Raw genomic sequence first — 27,393 nt, forward strand, 5'->3', positions numbered from 1 at the left:
GTGATCATTTTTGGCCTATTCTTGGATTCAAAAGAGCTTCAAAAATGAAGACAAAAAATCATTAGTAAATTGAAGTCTTCCATATTAGTTTTATGTACTTCACAACAAAGCAGCATCTACAACAGAGCGTCTTCCAATTTATTAAATATGGTAAATTTTATACTCACCTAAATATCCATTATTATCTGCATCAATTTGTCCTGATATAGACTGTCCAAACATACTTAATGATTTGCTGATTTCAAGTCCTTCAATTCTCTGAAAAACAGGTAAGTGGGAAGCAGTTTTTGAACACCTGATATCCCAGAGAAGCAATAAGTTAGCTTAATAATGAGCCTTTCCATGCATGCCCTGGAACATTTACTAACAAAATGCATTTTAGTTAAGTCAGATACTTCTAAGAGAGACAAAATTTTCCAGTTTGAAATGGGCAGTTGACAGCTATTTTGTTACTTACAAAAAAATTACTTTCTTTACCTCGTGAGCAAAGGGAAAATCATGCAGTACAGATTTTCTAAAACAGTCCTGACTCCCTCTCCTCAAGGCTTTTTTCAGGCTCCACTTTTACTTCCTTGACCAACACAAATAAATAAACAAGTAATTTGGAAAATAAGACATTTATAACCATTTACTGGAATCTCCTACTCAGGTTTATAATGGAAGCCAATTTTTTTTTTTTTTTTTTTTTTGAGACAGTCTCACTCTGTTACCCAGGCTAGGTGTCATCATAGCTCACTGCAACCTCCAACTCCTGGGCTGAAGTGATCCTCCTGCCTCAGCCTCCCCAGTAACTGGGACTACAGGCACACACCACCATGTCTGGCTAATTTTTCTATTTTTTGTAGAGATAGGGTCTCACTCTTGTTCAGGCTGGTCTCAAACTCCTGATCTCAAGCAATCCTCCTGCTTCAGCCTCCCAGAGTGCTAGGATTACAGACATGAGCCACTATGCCTGGCTGAAAGCCAACTTTTTGGACAATAACAACCCAAGTCAGATATGTGTTTCCCATTCTATGTACCCAATTTCATGTTCAGATACTGATTGATAAATACCAGGTTGCTCTCTATATAAAGAAAACCAGTATTTTTTTTATCAGACAAGTATATATCTTTCATGTCAAATACAGAGAACCATTTGACCATATTTGCCTAATCAAAAATAACGGTGTTTGTTAACGTGTCCATAAAAATATGATTGGAAAAACTTTTCTACTCTGTCTATGAATGTAGTTTTTTCTATGCACTGAAATGCCCTGATTTTTCAACATATAAAACTGAATTCAGAGTTAGGTCATGGGACTTTACTAAAGTGCTATCATCTTACTACTACACACTGAAAGAAACACAGATATCATACGTGTGTTTAATCTCCCTGTACAATCTTCATGAAATATGCAGCTTTAGCCACAAGGCAAGACACAGTTAATCAAATCAAAATGGGCATATTTGGAATAGTATACATATTACCTTAGAACACAAATTTGATGAAATACAAAGAGAAATCTTTAATTAGCTAAAGACAAGCTAGAGTGGGAGTGAATTAGGACTCTTATTTATGAGGAAAAAAATGGTTTAAAGAGTTAATCCCTTAAAATAAGACCACTTATTATTATAAGAAAATAGAGAAATAAGATGTTAAGTATTTGTAAGAGCAACTTAAGAAAAATAAATCCAGCTGGGCACAATGGCTCAGGCCTGTAAACCTAGCACTTTGGGAGGCCAAGGGAGCGGGGGTGGGTATTGCTTGAGGCCAGGAGTTCAAGACCAGCCTGGGTAACATAGCGAGAACCTGCCTCTACAAAAAGTTAAAAAAAAAAAAAAAATTAGCTAGGCACAGTGGCTTGTGCCTATAGTTCCAGCTACTTGGGAGGCTGAGGCAGGAAGACTATTTGAGCCTAGTAGTTCAAGGCTGCAATGAGCTATGATCTCACCACTAATGCACTCTAGCCTGAGCAACAGAACAAGTCTATGGTCTAAAAAAAAAAAAAAAAAAAAAGAAAGAAAAGAAAAAAAAGAAAAAGAAGACCACATAAAACACTAGAAAATTTTAAGGATGCTTTATTATCAATGTTTCTTTTGGAAACAGAATACTATCTTACCTGTGAGAAGGTTGACGAGATGCCATCTACCCGGCCATTGTAAATATAAATAGCACCTCGCAAGTCATCTTCTTGTGGAGCTCCAATAGCAACATCTATTCGAGGATTTAAACAGTGGAAAAATAAAAATTGTTGATACAACAAAAGCAACTTTGAAAACTAATCTTTATAATCCATAATTCGTATTACCTGATATAAGAAAACTCTTATTTAAAAAAAAAAAAAAAAACTCTTCCCAGACAGAAAAAAAATACTATTGTATCATCATAGTATACAGGATTGCACCAAAGTTTGTGCATAGAAGAAAGCACACTGAATGGGTCTGAGAGGCATCTAACATAATGGTTAGGGTGTGGGCGCTACAGCCGGACTACTGGGTTCTGACCATGCTCCACCACTGTGCACAGCTGTGATATGCTAGACCCAAGTCTTAATCTCTATCTTGGTTCCTTCACCTCTAGAATGGGATTATAATTAAACCTACCCTCAGCATAAAAGGACATAACTCACATAAAGTGCTTAGAGTAGCTCCTAGCGTGTAATAAAATTATAATCTATGAATATTATAATCACAAGGATCTCTATTTTAACGTATAGGCTTTACTTTATTTGGAAAATAATTTTAAATTAATTACTATTCTGATGAAAGTGATTAAGGTATCTGTTAGGGATATCTGCACACCCCCTCATGATTTCAGAAATTGGATTTGGTCTATAAAATAAGATTGCACCAATTTTATGACTTTAAGATTCATATCAGATTATGATACCAAGAAAAAAAAAAGATTTGATCAACTGATATAAGAAAACCCAAGAGTAAACAGAAACTATGAAAGACATGGTTGTTTAAGTGTATAAGTATACAGCATAAAGGACGAAAATAATATTCCACAGTTACAAGAGCATTTCATTATTTTACCAAGTATTGTCTGTTTATTTAGGCATATTCATATATTTATTTACGTGCAATGTTTTTTATTATTTTAGTGGAAACCTAAGGTACAGAGGTTCATTTTCATGTTACTTATTACTTGCAAACCTAAAATCTTTTTAACAACTATAGTGGTAATTTTTGACTGCTATTTCAGTGGGAATAAAAATATCTTTGATATATAACTCTATGCTAAATGCTATGCAATTTTAAAAATGCCTTTCTATTTTCATTTAAAAAGAATGGTAAATGCCTATACTTATTTTGTTTAGACATACTAAAGCTAGTCTCTTTTGACTTGTACAAACTATTTTACACTGTTGTATACAAATTCAATCATTCACTTGTTCATTCATTGGACAAATATTGAGCATCTACTATATCCCAGGCATCTGCCAGGAGCTGGCAATACAGGGGAGTGCCACATAAAGGAACCCATAGTCTAGTGGGGAGGAAGAGCAATTAAAATCAGAACAACACAGAATGCAAGGAAGGAGTGGTAGAAATTAGGGGAGGTTCCTCATAGAATATGATGCCTCAGATGAGATTATAGTATTGAAAGATCACAGCCAGGTGAAGGAAAGGGAAAATGGAGTTCAGACTGTGCAAAAGCAAGCAGGAAGGGGCTGCATGGTACACATGAAGAACAGCAATAGGTTTGGAATAACTGGGGCCAGATTTGTGCAGAACATAGGAGGAAGAGTGCAAAGAAAGAGACAGGAGGGCGAAAAGAGGGAGGTGAAGGGAAGGGGTGGGGGAGAAGTGTCTTATAGCCATTGCAGGAAGACAGTGCGCATTTTCTTTAATCAGAGCGGGATTTATACCACCACTATTGTGACTAAATCCCTAGTAACTAGAATTCTGTGCCTTGATTCTTGATGATAACACAGGAAAAAAAACAAGCTTGGGTTATGAAGTGGTTGATATACATAAATTCTTACTAGTGTTATTTTAGATCACTAGTGCTAAATTAGTGATCTAAATTAAGGCAAATATTTTGAAACAATATAGATGAGCCTTTTCATAAAACAAATCCAGACTGACTTTTTTCCAAACGGAAGACATTGGGGTACATTCCATCTTTGGCTGTGTTACATATAGATCTAAACTCTTACTTCCTAGGCTTACACTTGGCTGTGTCACATGGAGCCATCATTATAGAAATAAGGAAAACACATGTGAGGTACACACAATAAATAAATGAAATGTTTTTCCATGCCTACGCAACTCAATTTGGGATACAATATACACAACAAACACGTATTTGACAACTGCTTCTATTTTTAAAAAGTCAGAACATTTAAATTATTTCATTCTATTAGTATAAATCATAATAATGATCATTAGTATAATCATAATCTTAACATCAGCCAACACTTAAATGGTGTTTATAATGTAGGCACTGTGCTAGGGACTTTATGTATATTTACCCGTATAACTCTAACAACCATAGCAAATAAATACTTTTTCATCCACACTTTACAGATGAGGAAACTGAGGCACAGAGTGTAACTTGCTCAAGGTGACAAGGCCAGGAAGTGATGTGGCTGGAATCTGAGCCCTGCAGCCTGGCTGCAGAGCCCCTGTTCTCTATCATCATGCTCTGTAAAATCATTAGCAGAGGCTATACCCAAAGTTTTCCCTCTTAGTACCTATTCCTGTTGTGTGTCAGAGAAGTACTCACTTAATAATTTAATATATCAATGTTTATTTCAAGGGCACATAAAATAATAATACATATTATAATTTACCATTGTAGAGCCTTATTATGGTTCTGCTCTAAAAATATTCAAACATATAATCTAGAAGTCAGATACTAAAGCTCAAAGTGAACAAAAACTAAACCACTAATAAGTGGTCTTGCCAAATCTACTTCACATAGGAAATCCAGAAAGATATCTATCGGCCAATTGGGTTAGTCAGTCTGTGTATCTACCACCTATTCCACAACTAATTCATGTTTTTGATGAGAATTTCACACTGGACTTTTGCCAGATTGATTAGTCATCTCTCCTTAGAAAATGGTTTGCTTTGCTTTTCTAAGGACACAGGAGATAGAGTCTGATTTTTTCCTTTAGAAGAATAAAAAATATGACAAATGCAAAAATAACAGGTTTACTAAGCAAAGCACCACAAAGTTTTGCATAATAAAAGGACATTAAGCATGACTTGCATCTCATACTAGAGATGGAAAAGAAAAGAACAGGTGGGGCTTCCATTGTCTTTCTATCCTACAGTCCCCATCATGAACACAAAGTATCTTCATCCATCAACCCCAGAAAAATAAGATAGAAGGTGAGGCAAAAGAATAAACAAAAACACACATAAAGAAAAATAACATGTGGATGCCTTGTTGTCTCACTCGGGCAGACACAGAGGGATGGAATTAAAACATCAGCAAAGAACTAAAACACACTGGCCCTACTTCCAAATCAGCAATGGTCTGGATAATATCTAAAACGTAGAAATGCCTACTCATGGACAAAACTAAGGATAAAATTAAAACTAGACCAACTAGAAAAAGTATATGGTATTATAAACATTCTCTGAAGTGTTAATGTAGCCACTAAATGTAAATATGTTGTGAATGATAAGTGGGATTATAAATGAAACTATAAATGGCACAAAATATGCAGAAATATTAAAAACAATCATTTGAATAATAACCTTCGAGACATAAAGATGTTACTTTTAGTAGTGGAGAGCTGAGGACTCTCTAAAAACAAGTGCTGTCTGAAACCCAGGGTCTCGTATACAAACTGCAAGACTACATTGTCTTCCGAAGGTCCCCCCGAAGTCCTCTTAAAGTCTCATGGACAGAACACTGTCTGTCTGTCCTTCACACCACTAGAAAATTGTCTGGAATTTTCTCAGGTGCTAGAGTGATTTTGACAAGAGAATGTGCCTAATGTCCAGGATAGTTTTATATTAATAACTATCAGATAACCAGACTAATTCAGGTTTGTCACTGACATTTTGATGCCACAAAAATCATTTCTTATGGGTGTGCACCACATATATTTTAGCACATTCAAAATAGTGAAAATAGTGAAAGGTCTTCCTTGACTATGTCAATTAAAACAAGACATAAAGTAGAGGAATCATAAGCAAACAAAGCATTTTACTAAATGATTTTGTGTTTTTAAAAGAAGAATCATATCTAACACACAAAATATCAAGATGCATAAACATAGTTTTAACCGTAGACTTTATTAGATAGGATCCTTAAATTCACCATTAAGGTTTACTTTTTCATGTCTTAACCTCATTTTTCATTTGATTATAAAACTATCAAAAAGGATGCCATTACTTTCTTCATTATCATTTATTATGGCACACACTCTATACCTGGTATGGTACATCTGACCCAAAATATATGCTCAACAAATATCACAAAATTGCTGACTACTTGTGAAATGTAACATCAATTATAATATTTTAATAAAATTTCATACATGTCTTATGTGTAATCATAACAAAAAAACTACATATATTTTTTCTCCTTTCATTTTTAAATAGTAAAAAGAAAAATCCAGCAATAGTAATATTTGTATACCAAATTACACTATTTTATATTTTAGAAGATTCACTGGAAGCATGTATTCAATAACTAACTCTCTTCTTGTAGAATAATGCATTTTATACATTTAAAGTAGATTAAAACATTTAGCTTTAAGAAGCAATTAAGGAGATGAGAATTTATAGCACTCTTCACTTATTTTTAGTATCCAAGAAAGGTTTAGTCTAATATTACCATATACTAAATTGCCAATGGCCTTAGCAAGAAGACATAATTCTGAGCCCTAAAAGTAAGTATCAAATATTTATTCACTGAACTCTTAAAAAATTGCACACTCTCCTCTCAAATCTATTCGTCATTTTATGCAGTTTTAACAGACTTGGTTACCACACTACTAGGTCAAAAAAAGCAAATTTTAAAAGGGAATACAGGTTGATACAGGCATTTCAACAACAGGACTGATATCCAGGGCCATGTGCTCAGTTATAACAGGACCATCCATTCAATTATTGAAATACTTCTGTATCAGAGGATAAACAGCCACAGTCCCCGAGTTTTGCAGTTGCCTCTTCACCACTGCTCAGAAGTCTGTCCTGGAATCCCCCAAATCCTCCCACAACATGGCTACGGGGAATGCCTGGCACAGCAGGAGGCTTCCAGAACCCTGCTCCAGCCCTGCAGCCAACCTCTGTTGGGTTTGGTCAGTGTTTTTACTGTACTGATACCATGGTTCAATGTGTCTATGATATACATTTCTCACAACCTCCACATTTTATTATTTCTGAAATCAGGATTCTCCTTAAAATAGAAAAATGGTGGGTGTCACTATTTAATAGGCAGCATTTTTTTAGGGGCATATAAATAATAATGCAACTTCTAATCAGTGGTGCCTTAGAATCAATGAAATAAGCATTTTGAATATCATTTCATTAACAATGGTAGGATCAATAGCTGACAATTGAGAAGTCAGATGCAACACTGAAAAGAAAACTTAGCACACCACTCTGGATCCATTTTCTATAGACAGGCAAACAATACAAAACTCCAATCAGATTATCTTCCACAAGCCATCCCAAAAGTGGAATCACATACCAAATTAGATAATTTTAATTACCTTCAAAGCCATCATTGTCAATGTCACCAAGATTAACTATAGATTCCCCAAATCTTGCAGCGTATTTGTCACTTCCAATGAGTTTGGTTTCCATTTCATTCATTACTGCTCCCTAGACAGCAAGGGAGAGAAAAGGTGTCATTGTAACACTCCCTGACATCTTTACACATGATTTACTGTTGTAATTGGATATGGATTTTTTCTAATGTGTCAAACAAGTTGGACAAACTACAGACTGAGCTTTAGTACACACATCTCAGTTCAATTCAATAAATATTTATTGAGTCTGTCAACACATAATAGTATGATTAGAGCTCAGAGGACATAAAAATTGTCAAACTCATGATCCCTAGCTTTGAAAATCCAATAAATCATTTTGATAATTCAATTTAGCAAATATTTATTGAGCTCCTACTAAAGACAATGCACTGTGCAAAGAGTGAACAGGTGAAAGGGGACAAAGTAGTCTGTATATAAAACACGCTCCCTTTCCGCAAGAAGCCCACAGTTACATGGAGGACTTAGTACAAGCATGTAAATAACTAAGAAGCACAAACTGCTTTAAAATATCAAGAGACAAAAAAAGAATATCTAATTGTGATAACAGATTTCATAAAGGAGATGGCATGCGAGAGGTGGCTCCTGAAGGATAAGTGTAACTATGACATACAGAGAAAACTACTAGCAAAACAAATTCCAATGAATTTGGCAATAATGAATGGTATGTATAATATTAATAAATGAGACAGAAAAGTAAGATTGCAGTCTTATGGTGTAGCATTTTGATTGTGGAGGAAAACTTATTCTCAATTTAGTGAACAACAGGAAACCACTGAAGGTTCCCGAGTTGAGGAATGACATGACTGAAGCTGGCCTTTGGAACCTTATTCTAGAAGCAATGCAGCATGGGTGGGTCAAGTTCCAACTTCCTAGGATTTAGGAAGATTCGTTATTATAATAACACATTCAATAATGTTGCAATAATGAGCTGTTAATAGCTACCAGTTCTCTTTGCAAACTTTGATTATGTCAGTTCCTGGTATAAAAAATAAATCTATGTAGCACACATCATAGATCTTTTCCTCTTCTCAAACTTATTGGTCATTCCCTAAGCACACATGTGTTCTTAACTTGTGAGGTATCCTTCACCTTTTATTTTCCAATTGAAAAATTCCTATTTTTGTCTTGCTCAATTACTACTTCCTCCATCAAACCATCTTGACCCAAAGGGAATCATTTCTTCTACTTTGTATCTACTCATAATGTGCCATTTACCATGTTGCATTCTGTTGTTAGCTCCCACATTTGGTGTCTTCACAAGATTCTGAGGTCCTGGGAGTTAGGGCTAAAATTATTTTCAATTCTTTTCATAGTCTTTGTTACATTTCAGATACTCACTGAATGTCATTTATTTTATATGAACTAAGATGACTGGGAATCATCTCTATAGATGTAATCACTGACACCAAAGCCATGAATGATTCTATCAAAGGAATAAAGGATGAAACAGCTCGGCTCCTGGGAAAATGCCCAAATCAAAGAGCAGAGGGAAGATGCTGCTGCAGGGAGAATAGACAAGGTGCAGACTGAAGACATCGCAATGGTATTGAAGCTCTGGAAGGAGAGTTTCAAGAGGAAATGGTAATCACTCTTTAGCATTCTCCAGCCACAGAGACCTGTGAATAAGAGTTTGCTGGGGACCCCTGAGAGCTATTTTAGTAGAAGCAGTTGAAAGCCAGAGTCATTCAAGTGCCATTCTTTCTTGAGTTCATTCAAAAACAGTAGCAGACCACCTACATGCCCAGGACTCTTCCAAGTTCTGAGGAAACAGCAGTAAACAGACAATTCCTTTCCACGTGGCATCCACACTCCAGTAGACAGACAGACAATAGCAAACCAAATAAATGTAAATACATAAAGCCACTTAGTAGTTAGTGCCATTTCAGAGAGTTGAGAAAGAGGTGGTTAGATGGGAACAAAGGAAGACTAATCTGCACCAGAGGATTTAACAGCTGAAATCAATTATTAAATTAAACCCAGTGATCAACAATGGTCCCTCAGGGCAGGCAAGAGGGAAGAATAGGAGGGTAGCAGTGGATAGAGCTCCTTCTTCACCCTTGGAACAAAGGAGCTCTACTTTTACCTGTTTTCTTAATGAGATTAAGATTTCAATGGGGAAAAAATTCTATATTGCTTTATTTTAAGTATTTTAGCATATATATCTGCTATTGTTTAAAGTGTTCTCAAAAAAAGTTTAGTTGTAAAGAAAAAGATAAATTTGCAGCATGAAGATGTAGCAAGTATAAGGAAGACCATTTAGGGAAAGGGCAATGTGAAATCTCTATGGAAGGAGAATTATTTATCTGACACCACTATTAATGAGCTTCTAATGATAACTGTGTAGATGATATGCCTTCATTATTACATTTAGGTTTAAACACAGTCTAAGAAATCCTAAAACATAAATAACCACCTGGCTTTATATTTTGAACTTTGAGAATCTTTCAGCTTTATAACACTAGAGTGTTCTCTTTCTTAAATTATACAGAGTTCAGTCTGATGCTTAGTATAAGAACTTATTAAATGTTCTGAAACCATTAAACACTGTTATAAATACCTTCTTGAAACAGATTTTACTTTGTTGAATCCTGACTAAAAAATGCTGTGTCATAGGAAATGAATCAATTTTCTCACAATCCCACTCTTATTTTCAAATCAAAGGAACAAGCAAAGAAGATCCCATTAAGACCCTATCAATTTTTTGTTTTGATTTAATTTTAAGAAGTTAGGATGGCAAGATAAGGCCAGTAGAACTCTTTAAATTGAATCATCAGCCAACTTTATATTTTTATCAAGAATATAATCTATATGAATTATGAAAACTAACATTATCAAAACACATCTTGTTTCTGTTTTCAAATCAAGAAATTAAAAATTTTTTATCTTCTAGTAAATATAATTGATTAAACTATATAAGGACTTTAACTATAGAGCTATTAAGAAATCTACATTTTGAAGGATGTATAAAAATCATTCTTTCAAATTAGATGTGTATCAAAATAAAACTAAATTTCAACTACTAGAGTGAACACATACAAGCTATGACTAGAGAAGCTCCATAACACTTTATCTCATACTTCTGGAATATCAAAAGGGGAAGATAGTGACCTTTTATCATCATGTTCCATTTCGTTTTTACAGCATCAATATGATACTGGAAGTTTTACTTTTGCCAGTAAAATAAACCTAAGAATCTGTAGTCTCAGAACTCTGGAATAAGAACAATGTCAGTTTTGATCATAATTTCATAAATGGCTTCCAGTTTGTGGGCGATTGAACATACCGAGGCGGAGTTGATATACACATACACTCTTCCCTCCTCCCTGATGGTGCTCTGCATGGGAGCTCCCACAAGTAGATCTGAGAAGCCATCTGCGTTGAGGTCCACAGCACACACAGAAGCTCCAAAATATGAGCCAAGCTGTCCCAAAGCAAACCAGATCCAATCATTGAGAAAAAGGCAGGGTTACTCACAAAAGTCCTCAGCATACCAAAGGTAGAGACATATTACCTTTTTACCTTTCATTTCATGTAAGATATTTAGTTCTTTTTCATCAATGCTGAATATATATGCCTGTAATTGGGGAAAGAATTAGAAAAGGGTAGATTGCTATCAGATTTTTTTTAAAAAATGTATTTCCATTTGATCAAAACATCAATTTTTATAATTTGTAATTATTCAAATGTAAAAAAATATCTTTTTAAGAGTGGTACAAAGGGTTTAGGGATCCACTGTTACATTAATATGCCTTACTTGTAAAACTAACTTCTCAGGAATTATTGATCTCGTAGAAAGGGCACAGTGCTATTGGCTTCACTTTTCAAAAATATGGTTCAGAGAAATTGAAGGACCAACGTTCACATAGCAATGTGGCAATAAGTAGAACCAGAAATAATATTTCCTTCTTTCTAGTCTTACCACAGAATATCTACCTGCCTCAATTTCTTTTCAGTTATAAAACTGTTATATATGGTAAACATATTCCCTGGACATCTTTAGATAATCCTGTTTTACAAATAATTTACTTATAATAAAGAAAGGCCTCATGTGACTTATATTATTTTCTTGAAAGCTTTTGTGCTACATTTCTCCTAAAATCATAAATCTTTCTCTAATTCCACTAAATGTGATATACTGTTCATCATTTTTAATCTTTCATTCCTTAGAAAATCTGCAGTTTTTCCTGTAAGATCTTATTCATGCAATTTACTCGAACCTTTGTGAAGAAATAAGTATAAAAATGTCATTCTTACTTTGCCAATTTGTTCATATTGAGGGGCTCCTCCGACCACTTCAGTAGTATGCTGGCTCCGAAAGTGACCAGCTCCAACTGAATAGCCTTCAGGAAAAGGGAGAAAAGTCTGAGAATCATTATTTACAATGGGTAAAATATATCATAAATCTACGCATAGAATTAAATGAGACTGAATTCAAAATGACAACATTAAGTAGAATTTTAATATTTAGCAAAGCAATATTCAAAATTGGTCATTTTATATGTTTTAAGCAATTTTGATGTGTGTGTTATGAAACTAATCATATGGTTTATATTTCCAAGTCCTAGAAATTGAAAATAGCATCTTTACATCTGTTTATTCCCTGTGTAGTATCAGTAATCAGCTTCTAGGATTACAAAAGAAATATTTCAGAGTATGTAACATATAAATTCTAAACTTTAAATAAAAATCATCCTAAAGTTGTACTTCTTTGCCATAAAGTCTTTCTATTTATTGTGATGACTTTATGACAAACCTAAAATATTTTTATTTTATGTGATAAAAGGCATAGCAAATTATATTTCTTAGTACTTTAAGATATCTGTCAATCAAACAAAAGAAAATGTTGAATGGTAAATGAGTTCCTCTGCTTAAAAGTGAATTCTGTTTGAATGGAAAAAAAATATTGCTTACTTTTTAATTATTTCTGAGTATAAGATGCCCACATTTGAAGCATATACAGTTTAAACAAACCTGTATTTTGTAAGAAATGACAGGAAAAGCATTTATTTTTTTGTAATGGGAATTAATGCCAGGAAATTTTGTATTTCTGTTGAAATATAGATGATAAAGTATCCTACTGCTGACTTATGAGATGATAATAATGAGGAGGAGGAGGAGGAAGAGGATAAAAATAGTTAAGTTCTGGGAAATATTCTAAGAACTTATGAGGTGAAGGTCAATGAGCCATTTTTAGACCCATATGGTTCATAATGTTACCCCTTCTCTACAACACTGTCCCCACTGGCTCTCAGTTGGTCCTCTAAGACACTATACTTACTCATACATGTTCAAATGAGTTAATTTATGTAAAGTTCTTTTTAAAAGTTCCTGGCACATGGTAAGCATTCAACAGAGGCTGCCTATATAATAAGCTGACTGCATAAAGATACAAGCTTATAAGCATTTCCTAAAGTGAACAGCAAAGAGTAAACTAAACTAGGAGTTCTAGTCAAAGAATTTTATATTAATATATTGCTGATTATAGTTACAGATGTAAATGTGAAATATTAAGTTAACTAAAGTTTCATAGGTTCTATCCTTAAGTGAGTTTTTGGACTTTTTTAATTGCCACTGGCCACTTAGATCTTTTGAAAACACAATTTCCCTTATTTATCATTATAGTACTAGCATCTGTAAAGCAGAGATAATTTGAGTTTGTCAATTTTTATAGTACCTAAATAACTTCCATATTTTACTGGATTGTGATTGTTCGCGAAAGCCTTGTATTTATTTGTGGTTATATTGTAGACAAAAAGAGAGCCAGTCCAGTAAGATGATCCTGGGGCTCCCATCACAATTAAATCCTGTAAGGAAAAAAAAAAGTCATCATTTAAAAGTTAAATCTCACCGCCTAAAACTTTCTCCAGATACATAACATTTTAAGTAAATAGTGAAGAGACTACATTAACCATAATAAATTTCTGAGTTATGAAGTTAGAAACATAGCAGAAAAAAAGCCAGAGAAGCTGACTAATGTATTGCTACCTAAAAGTAGAATTTCAGAGAGGAAACGCTGAAACTCTATTTCACATTTATCAGTGCATTTTAAAAGTTGAAGATAGAATCATCAAACATTAGAGTAAGCTTTTAGGAGAAAGGCAGTGTGGTTTCTATTAAGGAAAATCATTAGTTCTCATTACAGAGATAACACGTGTTGCCAAAGAGTAAAAAGTGGACTTATTTCATTTTGCAAAAATCCACTGACCAGTTTATTTAACAATGTTAGTTTAGCAAAAAAATAAATAAATAAAAAGGTCCAATGAAATCTGGGGCATATTTTGTTATAAATAGGAATTTTAGAAAAGGAAAAAGAAGGAATGTTGGAGTGAGCATGCCTTTGTCTGGTACAGTATGAACACTTTCAGCAATCAAGCCTATTTAACATATTTCTATATTTCCTAAACAATCTTGAACTTTAAAAAACAGGTCAATTTATATAGAAACTAAAGAAAGCATTGTAAACATTTTTAAATATAATAGTTAATATTTACAGAAATTGTTAACTCAAAACTCAATACAGCTTGATTTCCACCAAAAACATTCACAAATTCATAATGAGCTTTTAAGAGAATCTGGGAGATTTAGGGATTGTGCATAACTGTGATCTTTCATAGTATATCCTAGAGTGTGAGAAAAGAGAACTTGGGAATACTGTGTCTCTGATTTAGGAAGATATCAAGTTCTTAATTATCCCAATTATCATAATGTTAATGGAAAATGCAGATTCATATACTTCCTTTCTCCTGTAATTAGTAACCAAAATAATATACTTGGATTGATATTTTCAATACCTAAGTTAATAATTAACTGTATCTCCTTTTGGTTTTCATTAAATTTTTGATGAAAGCTATAGACTTTAGTTGGTCTTGTGTTGCACAGCCCACTAAATAATATTTTCTCAAAATATATGTGGAATATTGAGTGGCAAAAATTAAGCTGTAATATTCAGAATTTAAGAGACATTATGCAGATGTTACATAAAATTTTCACTTTAAAGCATAACATCAGTCTTAAAACCTTCAGAATAATTTAGGTTCTATCTGTAAACATTCATAGCAGCTACTGTTTGAACTATTACCTCTGTGTAAAAACTGGATATTCCAGCTTGACATGATGCAAAATTTTCTCCAAATTTTTTCACAAAATCTAAAATGGAATATAAAAACAATTCAGAATTTCATTTTAAAATAATGACTTAATTTCCATAATTTTCTTTTCTTACAAATAAGCTTTTTAAGGTCTCTCTTTTGTACGCTCATTAAAAAAATTAGTAACTTTGATACAATTTAAGAATACAAATCTTTTCCATATTAATCTTCAAAATATCCCTACGAAATGGCAATAAAAAAATTTCCTGCCTCTTCTTCATAGGAAGAACATGCACCATACACTCAAAAATTTGTCCAATGAGTATGTAAGATAGAGGTAGTATCGGTGATTTTGAGTCTGTATCTTCTTTTTATTGCATATATTTAAGTTGTACAACATCATTTTGAGATATACATTTTTTCATACACAGTGAAATGATTACTACACCCAAGCAAATTAACATACCCATCTCCTCACAGTGACCTTTGTGTGTGGTAAGAACACCTGAAATCTACTTGCCTGGAAAATTTCCAGTACACAACATTATTAGCTATAGTCTTCACGCTGTACATTAGATCTCTAGACTTATTCATCCTATATCACTGCAACTTTTCACCGTTTGACCAACATCTCCCCTTCCTAATTCCCTTCCTGCCCTTGATAACAACCACCTTTATACTTTGTGTATTTGACATTTTTAGATTCCAAATATAAGTGAGATTATACAGCACTTGTCTTGTCTTTCTGTGTCTGGCTTATTTCACTTAACATTCCAGGTTCATCTGCGTTGTCACAAATGACAAGATTTCCTTTTTAAGGGCTGAGTAATGTTCCATTGTGTATGTATTATTTATATATGTGTGTATACACCCCCCCACACACACATAATTCCTTATGCATTCATCTGTCTATAGACACAGGTTATTTCCATATCTTGGGAATTGTGAATGATGCTGCAATGAACATGAGAACACGTATCTCTATGTGGCACCAATTTCATTTCCTGTGGGTACATATCCAGAAGAGGGATTGCTGGATCATACGGTAGTACTATTTTTTTTCTATTTTTTAATTTTTGAGGAACCTCCGTACTGTTTTCCATAATAGCTGTACCAATTACAGTCTAATACTGTGAAAGGGCTCCAATTTCTCCACATCTTTACCAACACTTGCTATCTCATTTATTTTATAATAACCATTCTAAGGGGTGTGAAGTGATAGTTTATTGTGGTTTATGATTTGCATTTCCCTGATGATTAATGATGTTGAGAAATTTTCATATACATATTGGCCATTTTGAGGCCTTCTTTGGAAAGAAAGATATTATGGTCCTTTGTCCATTTTTAAATCAGGTTACTTGGGGTTTTTTGCTATTGAGTTAGTGAGCTTATATATTTATTAACCCTTTATCAGATGTATGGTTTACAAATATTTTCTCCCATTCCATAGGTTGTCTCTTTCATTCTGTTGTTTTCTTTGCTGTGCAGAAGCTTTTTGGTTTAATGCAGTCTCACTTGATTATTTTTGCTTTTGTGGCCCAAGCCTTTGGCATGATATCCGAAAAATCATTGCCCAGCCAATGTCAAGGAGTTCTTCCCCTATGTTTTCTTCTATGAGTTTTGCGATTTCAGGTCTTATGTTTGTCTCCAATACATTTTGAGTTGATTTTTGTATATGGTGTAAGATTTCGAGTTCATTATTTTGCATGTAGATAATTCAATTTTCTCACCACCATTTATTGAAGAGAGTATCCTTTCCTAGATTTTGCCCAGCTTAAAATACAGACTGAATCAAGATCTGCATGGAGATGGAGGGTCTTTTTATTACAAAGCCCCACAAATGAATGCTTTTGAAACTTACCAAGGAGACATAGCTTTACTTCTTATGAAGAACTGACATATGTAAACCTCTATGAAAATAAGAATGAGGAGACCTTCTCTTTGGTTTTGCCAACCAGAAAACTTAAATTGCTACATTATTTATAATTACCATTTTCTGTCATGAGTTTTCACTCCTTTTTATATCTTACTTGATCCTATATTTTACAATTTTAGGTATGTTTAGGTTTACACCATCCTGAATTTTGTATGGAATATGGCAAGGTATATCTGAGCAGAAATAAAAACTCTACAGTGAAAATGTTTTAAAGCATAAACCACAAACTATTAGGAAAGAGGATGATAAATTTATAGAAGCCTAGACCGAGTTTTACTGCAATTGAGAATTTAACATTCACCTTTTATCTTCCTGGCATCCAAAGGCAAAATAGAAATATATATAAGCTTCTCTGTAACAACAAATATCAGGGGGAAAGACCCCAGTATTATTAGAGTCAATAACTGAATTCAAATACTTGGCCAGAATTTTTATAGCTAATAAAAATTTTCTTTGGATGTTGGGTTTTTTTTAAAGGGGGGCTGGGGTTGGAAAAATTGGAAATTGGCATTCATGTATGTTTCTTAGTTTTCTAAAGAGACATTTTTAGAATTTTAGTTTTGTTGAAAATATCATTTTAAATGCCCTATTGACACTCACCCTAACTTTGCTCACTTCCATTGTTTATGTCCTAGCTCTATACACGCTGATGCTACCTATAGCATAGAATTTCCATGGGGAAGACCTTTTAAACTGGAGATACCAGTGTCTTCCTGTTTCAAGGAATACATGTGAATTAGGGAAAAAAAAAAAGGAGGGAAAGATTTGCTTACACTTATACTTTGGTTCTGAGTACTCTTAGAAGCTAAAAGTAAAGCAAGAACCCTAAACAGTCTTTTTCTTTTAAATTAGATTTTTAATATAATTTCATGATTTTAAGTGTCCTATAATTACTGGGCCTTAGACCCACTCGTACTAAATTTAATGCAATAGTGGATAGTTACCAACTAGATTCCAGAATTATTCAAATCAAACTGTAGAATTTTTACAGCACAAAGTACATTTATGAAAATTAATGCTCCTGCAATTGGGTAAAGAAAGAAAAGGAAGGAATGCTTTGAGTAGTTAAAAAGAATATAGCTACTTTGAAGCTCTTCCTCTCCAAACATCCAAACTTGAAAATTAAAAAAACAAAACAAAGCCCTAAAATGTATTCACTTATTTCCCTGGGTCTAGTTAATACCAAAATCATGCCTTACCTTGATAACATGGAGATATTCTTCTACTCAGTTCTGTTCGTAAATCAGAGGGCATTCCATAGCAAACACCAGTAGGGAGTTTATTTTCACTCTTTATGTAAAATACATTTTTCCATCTATGCCCACAAGTCTGAATAAAATAAAAGTAGACCAAATGATGTGAAGATTCCACCCAGGATATCTAATTTCACAATGGATCAGTGGACCAATTCCAATACCTACCACAATGGATCCATTTTCTCCTGGCTGTCTGGCAAGTGTGACCCCCAACCACTGATTGTCTCTCTCTTCCAAACAAGTCTTCCCACAAGGGTCTCCAGTAGGGCTACCTACGGCATTTGAAAATAATTGTACCATCAGTTATCCTGAAAACAATATTATTCAGCAAGAGCAGAGAAAGCAAATATGTGTGCTCATCCCCAACACTTCTCCTTCTATCATCTTATATTCAGTGTACAACATGGGGGTAAATGTGAGTTACTCTGTGCCAGTATCCTTATTCTCTAACACAAGGTGGTTTGCATTTGTAGCAATGACCTCTGACTGGCAGCACCATAAAGAGACAGATTCAGTGATATAGGAGTTGGCTAACCAATATGACTAGAGTGGGGAAGACCAGTTAAAATCAACATAGGCTGTGCAAATACAACTGCAGTATCTAATGCTTGGAAAACACTTTACCATTTATGTGGCAATGTAAGCAACATCATCAGAGCTTTTAAAATTTTTTCTTGTAGTGAGACATTTAGAAAGACTACAATATGGTCTTACCAATTAAGGCACAGTTTACTGGAGCTGGAAGGTGATGACTGAGCATGCAGAAAGTGGAACATAGAATTAGCATACTAATAATGCACAGCATTTACAACAAACTGCCCTATGTTCTACATTTAGTGGAATGTGACCCATGTTTTCAACAAAGATAAAATGACATGGAAAACCAGATTATTTCAGTAATTAATAAAAAACTTCAATAAGTACTTTGGCAAATGCATAAATAGCCAGAAAGTCAAATATAAATAAAATACTCATGTGCAATATAGTACTTTGTACAATAAAAAGTAATCTTCAGGGTGATTTTTTCTTCTGTTAGCATAAATTCTTTGCTGTATAGCTGGGATTCTATTAAAATACTACATTTAAGTGATTTCAAATAAGTGAATTTGGGGGAGAATGAGCCGCAGTATAAGATTTTTTTTGCTATCTTTATTTTCACCCTCTTCAATTGGCACTTGACAATTCTATTCCATCTGTGCTTAATTCCAGGGGCTGAGAAGTACATTAGCATCAATCTGATTGGGCAAGGATGTGGAACTTGGGTTTGCTTAATTTCAAACATTGGTTACTAGGTACCAAGTTTTCATACATTTATGGTGACTAATCTCTATATCATCAGGGACTTTGTCTCCTCCTATAACTTGACCTCTAGATACAGCTTCCTGGGCAAACTCAAAATACTTTTATAGGTAAGGTTAACATTTTGGAAATGAAATTATTTGCACTGAATCCCCTGGGTAGGAGAGATTTTGTTTAAGGAGCGTGGGAAGATGTTTGTGTATATATGTTTTTGTCCTCCACAACATCATTCGGGTAGAACAAAACTCTTAATTGCAGCTGAACAAAAGCAAATGTTCTAGCCCCTCTTCTGGAGATTGATTCAGTAGCTCCAGGTGAGGCCCTGACTTCCCCAGTGGTTCTTACGGTCAGGGACACTGTTGCAAGGCAATGTGGATAATGCTTTTCTCGCCAGCCTTCATGGAGAATAATGACAACTCCCACTAATTGGCAATGGCTTCCTGCAGGGCTAGACTGAAAGGTCTGGAGAAAGAATGCTGGGGTTGATAGGCAACATCTACTATTGGAACAGGAAAGGTATCTTGCTGCGGCCCGATCCTTGATAATGGATGGTCCAGGCAGACACATAAGATCTCTGTGTTAAAATGAAGGAAGGAAAGAAGGAGGGGTAAGGAATGAGAGGAAAAGAGAGGGATACACAGAAGGAAGGAGGAGGAAAAAAAGTATACTGTGCCAGGTGGTGGGTAAGGTCTAATATAGGGAGCTGTTATTGTGGCTACATGATGCCAAACCAACATAACTGAAGTAAAATGGAATGGCAAACAATAAATTTTAGGTTTCAGTTTGGTTTTTCATTAAAATCACCAGTTATTTTTTCACTGTCAAAAACTGATGATAAATGGTAGATTTAGTCCACCTGAAGTTGAAGTTGCTCAGACACACAGGATGTCATTGCTAGAGGAAATTACAGTGAAATTTATTAATATCCTGCAGGAAGAAGGATTTTCACTTCTCTTAGGGTTAACTACATTTGTTTATTTACAACTATCCCGGCCTACTTCCAAAGATGAGTAAATAGTGACCTCATTCATCCTGGCCAGGACTTTATTGTGTTTGTCATTATCCCATCCCCGACACACAGCCCAGAAATGTGTGCTGAAAATGGAAGCGTCGATAAACAAAAAGCAATTCAAACTTCGATTGTGGTTTGACTAAGCGTCTTCTATTTGTATGATGTATCTTAATTCATAATGTGTGTCCAAAAGGATGAATGCATAGCCAAAAAGAAAATTCATAAAGTCATGAAACAATCACTCTTCCACAAAAGAGAAACTAACCCTAATAAGGGAGCAAACACATATACTCACATTTAGATATGTTTCTCCTTTTCACTTCTTAAAACTGCTTCTACCATAGAGGCAGCCTCCAATAGCAACAATACCACCAAGGTACTTTCAGTACTGGTGACAAGCTAGGAACAGTTCAAAGAACATCCTGCAAGTCCCCACTACTCTTCTTGGTTCTTTTTTTTTTTTTTTTTTTTTTAATTTCTGGAAACTTTTATCTCCTTTTCTTCTGTAGTGCCTGCAGAATCTTGGTAGAAGAGGTCAGACCTTCACATTGTCAGCTTACATTCAGGACCTGCTCCAAGGCTTTTCTCTCTTAAACTCGCTTGCTCCCAAGGCCACTCCTCTACCACGTGGTACTCAGCCTTGATTGGACACTAGGATCAACCCAAGGGAGCTGTAAACAAATACCAACACCTGAGCCCCACTGCCAGAGGTTCAGATTTGATGTAGCTGGGTTGAGACCCAGACATCAGAATTTTTTAAAAGGTTCTCAGGTACGTTGTAGTTTATAGCTGGGCTTGTGAACAACTGCTCTGCAATGTAGACTGTTATGCCTTTTCCTGTACTGTATGTCATATTTGAAAAGAACCTACTGTTTTAAAAATAATAGTAATATCTTTTTGTCCCCCTTGATTTCAGCTAGATATTGAAATAGAATATCAAATGTTAAGCAGATTTTCTTCATGGAGAAATACAGTATTTCTAATTTGGTCAAAAAGGATGATTATGAGAACTGTCATGAGAAAGCTAATTCTCATGAATTTCCCTGACAGAACACCATACATAAACTCAGATTATCTTTCTATTTTATCCAAATGTCATGCTGAAATGATTTAGAATCTGGTTTTCAATTCAGCTCATACATTACTAATCTAAACTCTTAGTAAATCAAATCAGCTCCATAACTGAAAAAGTACTTCACATGGTTTAACATAAAAGAAGTCATCAGAAATTAACATGTGATAATTTTCCATGCTTTTATACAACTAGAATGACTAATTCTTAACACAGTTGAATGCATTTTCCCAGTAGACATTAAAAAAACAAAGCCACATAAAAACCATCCCCCTTATTCTAAAAATTAAGCCCATCTTCCTCTTTTTATTTTCATTTGGGAAAGAAAATATAAAAATATATGCTTACTATTAATACTTCAGTTTTTTATTTCCACCTAATGATTTTTATCAGTATATACAAATGTGTATGTAAATATGAACACCCAGTAATTTTGATGAATGAAAATAAAGAATATAAGTACAAAGCCAAATAGAGAGGTGTACTCTTTACTTCCTCTCACTTTTGTTGTTATTCATATCACCAGTTTTAGTGTCATTGCTCCAAGTGCCAAAAATGTGACAGGGACTATGGAATACTAGATATGTGCTCTTGTATGTCACCTCCATGCGAGCAAATTGACTTCTGTTGACGATGGCATTCCCACAGCTCAGAACAGTGCTTCCATGCAGTAGGCAGGACCTCAATACATATTTGCTGAGGGAGGGAATTTTGAAATATATTATACACTACAAAAATCCTTTACTAGAGGGTACTACTGCATAGTTTTCACCAAACTCTCAGGGATCTAAGCTTTGGCAAGATCTTTTCCCTACATTATGATTCTTCCCTACTTCTCTTCCAAAATATTATTTCCTTAAGTTTTAAGATAGTAACAGATGGTCTGAAGGAAAACAGCCTTTGCAAGTCTGAAGATCTTTACATGGTGTGTGATTTGTGAGTACGATGATTTAAGACTGAGAATCAGCTGGGACCCACAGGAGATGCCTATCTCAGAGGGTTTCTGCAAGGATCGCAGAGTAAATGAGTAAAGTGCTTGGACAAGAGCCTGGTAGAGACAATGTGCAAATGTTACTTGCTGTTGACATTATTATTTTAAGGTTTAAGTTAAACATATTATTAAGCTGCACATACGTCACAGTGTACAACCTCCTTCATAAAATACACATGGCACATCATCACTGGGGAGTCTTATCCTCACATTAACTCATTCTATGCCCACAGTAATAGCACAAGATGAGAAAATTAAGTCTTAAAGACTGAGTAACTTGCCTAAATCCATAAGGCAAAGATTAGAATAAAAAATAACATTAATCTCTAAGTTACTCTGCACTACTCTATAGCATACACAGTAGAATTCTATAAATATTTCAAAAATATGAATTAAATGAAATCGATTTCACTTTCTGAATCTGTTTTTCAGCTGAAAATGTGTAAAATATCAAGGCTGCCCACAGACTGTATAGTCAACTTTCAAGTGTGTTCAAGAAAAGTGTCATTTACTTGGTCCCTCTCTGCTTTTTTCTCCATTTGGATCAGTTCTCAGTATTTTGGCATTTCCACTGATGTAAGACGAACCAAGGGAAAAGGTCCAACTCTAAGTTCTTCTTTCTATAACTTGTTGACGTTCGAGTGAAACACTTTGTGGGTGGGGAAGCCTGGGACTTTTGAATGCAATGAAATGTTTGTATCTGCCTGTGTCACTATACTGTGGCTTCCCCATCAACTCAGACATTTGACTGGGGCCCTCAGTCTGACTTTCTGGCTGCTAAGACAACACACACACTTATCTTTCAAAACTCATGACGTGATTTCAAGTTTCAGAAAAATAGTGAAAGTTCTTACTTCCACCAATTGATTTTTTCTAAAGTTGAAGTTCTATTCCAACAAAAGATGAGTCCTATAAATTTCAAACTCTTTTGCCCTAAATTTTTTCTTAAATAATCCTAAAAAATTGTTCCATTATTTGTTTTATAAAGAGTCATTTATTTATTTTTATAGAAGCAATAATTACTGAGTGAATATAATTATACAATTCCTTCACCCACATAAATTCAAAATATTAGAAAAACATATGTGGAATTAAAGTGAGAAAATCAATTCAAATAGGACCATATTATAAAACCTACCTTTATAGGGCTATGAGGATTAAAAAAAACTTATGACTGTGCATAAAACACTCTCTGGTATCTAGTAGATGTTCAATAAACGGTCAATGCTTCTGCTTCCCAAGGTACTTACATCCTATTGATTTGAACTGAGCCAGCAGAGGGCGCTCACGGCGCTGTGAGATTTGACAAGCAGCCTTCGGCTCTCTAATCCAAATGACCCCTTCATTTAGTTTTTCCTATCAAACCCTAATTACTACTAAATACATTATATCAAACTATGCACTTTTCTCACAGATCTAATTACATGGTGGTGATGTTTCCAAAGATAATAGTGACATTTATGAATTCCATAGCAATAAAAATAATTGTGGGTAATAAAAAGAAAAATACCCAAGTTTTAGAAGAGATACAGCACATGAAAGTACTAAACTTTTAAGATCTTTTCCTCCAGCTAGTCTAGTAGCAAAAGAGTCAAAATATCAAAGCATCAAATTTAGAGACCATTCTCAAAGTATTTCTTTTTGGAAACACTTGTATTTAAATGTCATATTCCCAGACTGCCTACTCAAAATCTGATAATGGACAGCAATCATGTTCAGTTAATGTAAGAAATAGTTCATATAATCATAGGACAGAAAAAGCCAGCTATTTCAGTCTTTTATTATTTTATTTTGATTTTATTTGATTCCATTCTAGTCTGTCTAGAAAGAGAGTTCAACATTCAGGTGAATGTTTCCAGAGAGCAGTGCTAAGCTTTGGGGTTGCAATTTTACAATCTGGGCTAATCCTGAGTCATGACTAGGCCTCACAACTCCAGACAACAAGGGAACTTGTGAACTTGATTCACGGTCAGGGTCTCCACCTTGGTCCCAAACTTCTTCAAAATCCTGCAGAAAACCTACACAAGTCTTTTTAATAACTACAGCAAAAAATCTGCCCTAACTGATATATTTACTGAGCATAATCTAAAGAGAGAAAGTTACTCTCCAATTATTATTATATATCTACTAGGTACCGAGTAGTTGTAATACACATAAACACATGTATGAATTTATTTAATTTTTATAACATCCCTATGAGGTAGGTATTATCATCATCATCATCCCAATTTTATGAATTAGGAAGCTGAAACAGGGGAGACCAAACATCTTGCCTAAGAGCACACCACTAATATTCAGGGAAACGATTCAAACCACATTATCAATCACCACCCTGATAGGGGTGTACAATTTATGATTAGTACTTTTCCATGTTACTTCCAGATATTGACATTATTAATAATCCTACACTATAATCTTGTATTTCTAGAATAACCTACAACTCAAATATTATCTATTAACTTCCAACATTAGAAAATAAGGGAAAAACCTACGCCTGTAATCCTAGCACTCTGGGAGGCCGAGGCAGGCGGATCGTTGGAGCTCAGGAGTTCGAGACCAGCCTGAACAAGAGCGAGACCCCGTCTCTACTAAAAATAGAAGGAAATTATATGGACAGCTAAAAATATATATAGAAAAAATTAGCCGGGCATGGTGGCACATGCCTGTAGTCCCAGCTACTCAGGAGGTTAAGGCAGAAGGATCGCTTGAGCCCAGGAGTTTGAGGTTGCTGTGAGCGAGGCTGATGCCACGGCACTCATTCTAGCCTGGGCAACAGAGTGAGACTCTGTCTCAAAAAAAAAAAAAGGGAAAAAATTGTATACTTCCATGGTTTTCAATTACTCTCTTGAATTTAAAAATTCATTTGAAAAACTATCATTAATGTGTGGATACCATTCTGTGTATCTCTGAAATAAGATCAAAACAAAAATGTGAACAGAAACAAAGCTCCAGGGAGATCTACCTGGTGGCCAGTATCGAAATTCTGTGCTTGGCTTTGGAATTCATAGGGTAAGATGTATGTAAGAAAAAAAAAATTAAAGGAGATCAGGAAGATAGCAAAGTTTAAAAATATGTGCAAGAAATAAAAATCAGTGAGGAATCTATCACATTGTCCTGACCAATGCAAGGTCAAACTGAGATGAGTTACAGATATCAAAGGACATGTCTCTGGGAAGAATGTAAAGGGTAGAATTAGATGTTGTGGAGACGATAATTGAAGAACAAAATGATGATATTCTAATGACTACTAGAAAACTTTCACACAAAGACAAAGGATGGTATTGGGTTGATCTTGGCCTAAAAGGTTTCACAAACAGATGGTAGACATTGACCAAGGTCGTCTTCGATATAGAGCACGATTTTAAAAGGACATGTCTAATCCACTCCACATAAGGGGTCCCATAAAAGGGATTCAAAACCTAAGTCTATAGTCTTACTATTTGTAAACATATGCATTGTGAATTACAGTATTTCATGCAATTTCTATAAAATTTCTCATTTATTAAAATTCTTGGGGATAAATTGAGAACAAACATTACTGAGCCCAGTCCTGTTACTTGTAAGTCCAATTAGAACATCCTCGTGTTCTAATTTGATGTTTCCAGCTATTCTTCAAATTAAAAATCCCTGCTTTTAAATACAGTAAATTTCAAGGTCCCCATCTCAGGAGTGGGTGTTACTGTTTGGATTGCCCTGTGTGAGTAAATGGAAGCTTTCGAACCCAAGGCTGACCTAGATCCCTTGGAATGAGGCTGAAATGTGCAGCAAATCCCAAAGGATTTCACCCAAATCTGGAAAATGTATCCATTCATTTCATATTTATTGAGAACACATTTCACATGTGCTCTTCAAAACTGGTCAGAACTGGCTCCACTACTCAGGTTTCACTCCTGCAGGAAGCTTTCTCTCATCATTCATTTCTTCTCACCACTGTGTACATCTCTGTTGTCATCCTTATTACATTATCTCATAATTAATTATCTGTTACCTGTCTCTCCTGTCATCTAGACTGAGTTCTTTGAGGGCTTCAACCATGTCTCATTCAACTTTGTATTTCTAGCACATAAGTAATCAATAAAATGTATTGAATTAATGCAGGAACAACCCGGTTAAAAAAGTTGTCACTTGCTGTCATTCCTCACTTCTCAACCCTCTGAGGTCTGGCTTCACCATTCAAACTTGCCTTACCAAGATTACTAATGAACTGATTCTCTCTAAACTCAATGAAACCTCATAAATTCTCATCTTGTTTGATGTCTTGGCAACTTTTAACACTGCCAACCGCTTCTCCAGACACTCTCTTCCTTTGACTTCTATCGTGCTGCACTGACCTGACTTTCTTGCTACCTCTTTGGCTTCTCCTTCTATGTCTTTTTCTCAGGCTCCTCTTTTCTTCTACAGTGGTTCTCAACCATGGATGAATACTGGAATCATCTGGGGACCTCTGGCAACACTTGATGCCCTATCCAGACCCACCCCAGAGATTTTATTAGTTTGGGATGGGGACACCCAAACTGGTATTCTTAAAGATCTGCAGAATTTAAGTTGCAGCCAGAGTTGAGTAGTACTATTCTAGCCTCTTCTCAAATTGTAGGAATCCTCAGTAATCTACCCTTGGCCCTTTGATCTATTCACCCTAAAGGGTTCCCAGGTTAAGCTCATTTACCTCCATGGCTTTGATTATCATCTCTATGTCAATTACTCTTGCCTCTGAATTGCCAGTACAGACCTCTCTCCTGCCCACCAGATCCATACATCCAACAGATTACTGGACATTACTTCTGTTGAAAGGAACCTCAAGCCAATGAAACTCATCATTTTGCCAGAAATCCTGCTGCTCTTCCCTTTCTCCGTACATTGCACCATCATCCAGGCAGCAGCCCAAGTCAGAATCCTGGGTAACATCTTTGAAAGCTTCTTCTTCCTTTCTCTCATTCAATAATTACCAACTGCTGTTGACTCTGTCTTCTAAAGATCTGTAGAATCTCAGTATTTTTCTCTATTTGCATTGCCAC

General features: G+C 34.9%; 1 protein-coding gene across 1 annotated transcript in view; it reads right to left on the reverse strand.

The window, feature by feature from the left end:
- ITGA4 (integrin subunit alpha 4) overlaps nt 1-27,393 on the reverse strand; it is a 76,791-nt gene that overhangs the window by 42,801 nt on the left and 6,597 nt on the right. The window contains exons 3-12 of the mRNA XM_045559315.1: nt 18,170-18,276; nt 17,948-18,077; nt 14,803-14,870; nt 13,399-13,528; nt 11,979-12,064; nt 11,236-11,298; nt 11,008-11,145; nt 7,665-7,776; nt 2,100-2,194; nt 168-258 (exon numbers count right to left, since the gene is read on the reverse strand). Coding sequence (XP_045415271.1) covers nt 168-258; nt 2,100-2,194; nt 7,665-7,776; nt 11,008-11,145; nt 11,236-11,298; nt 11,979-12,064; nt 13,399-13,528; nt 14,803-14,870; nt 17,948-18,077; nt 18,170-18,276 — 1,020 coding nt within the window. The remainder of the gene's footprint in view (nt 1-167; nt 259-2,099; nt 2,195-7,664; nt 7,777-11,007; nt 11,146-11,235; nt 11,299-11,978; nt 12,065-13,398; nt 13,529-14,802; nt 14,871-17,947; nt 18,078-18,169; nt 18,277-27,393) is intronic.

Source organism: Lemur catta, chromosome 8, assembly GCF_020740605.2.
Source record: "Lemur catta isolate mLemCat1 chromosome 8, mLemCat1.pri, whole genome shotgun sequence".
Lineage (NCBI taxonomy): Eukaryota > Metazoa > Chordata > Mammalia > Primates > Lemuridae > Lemur > Lemur catta.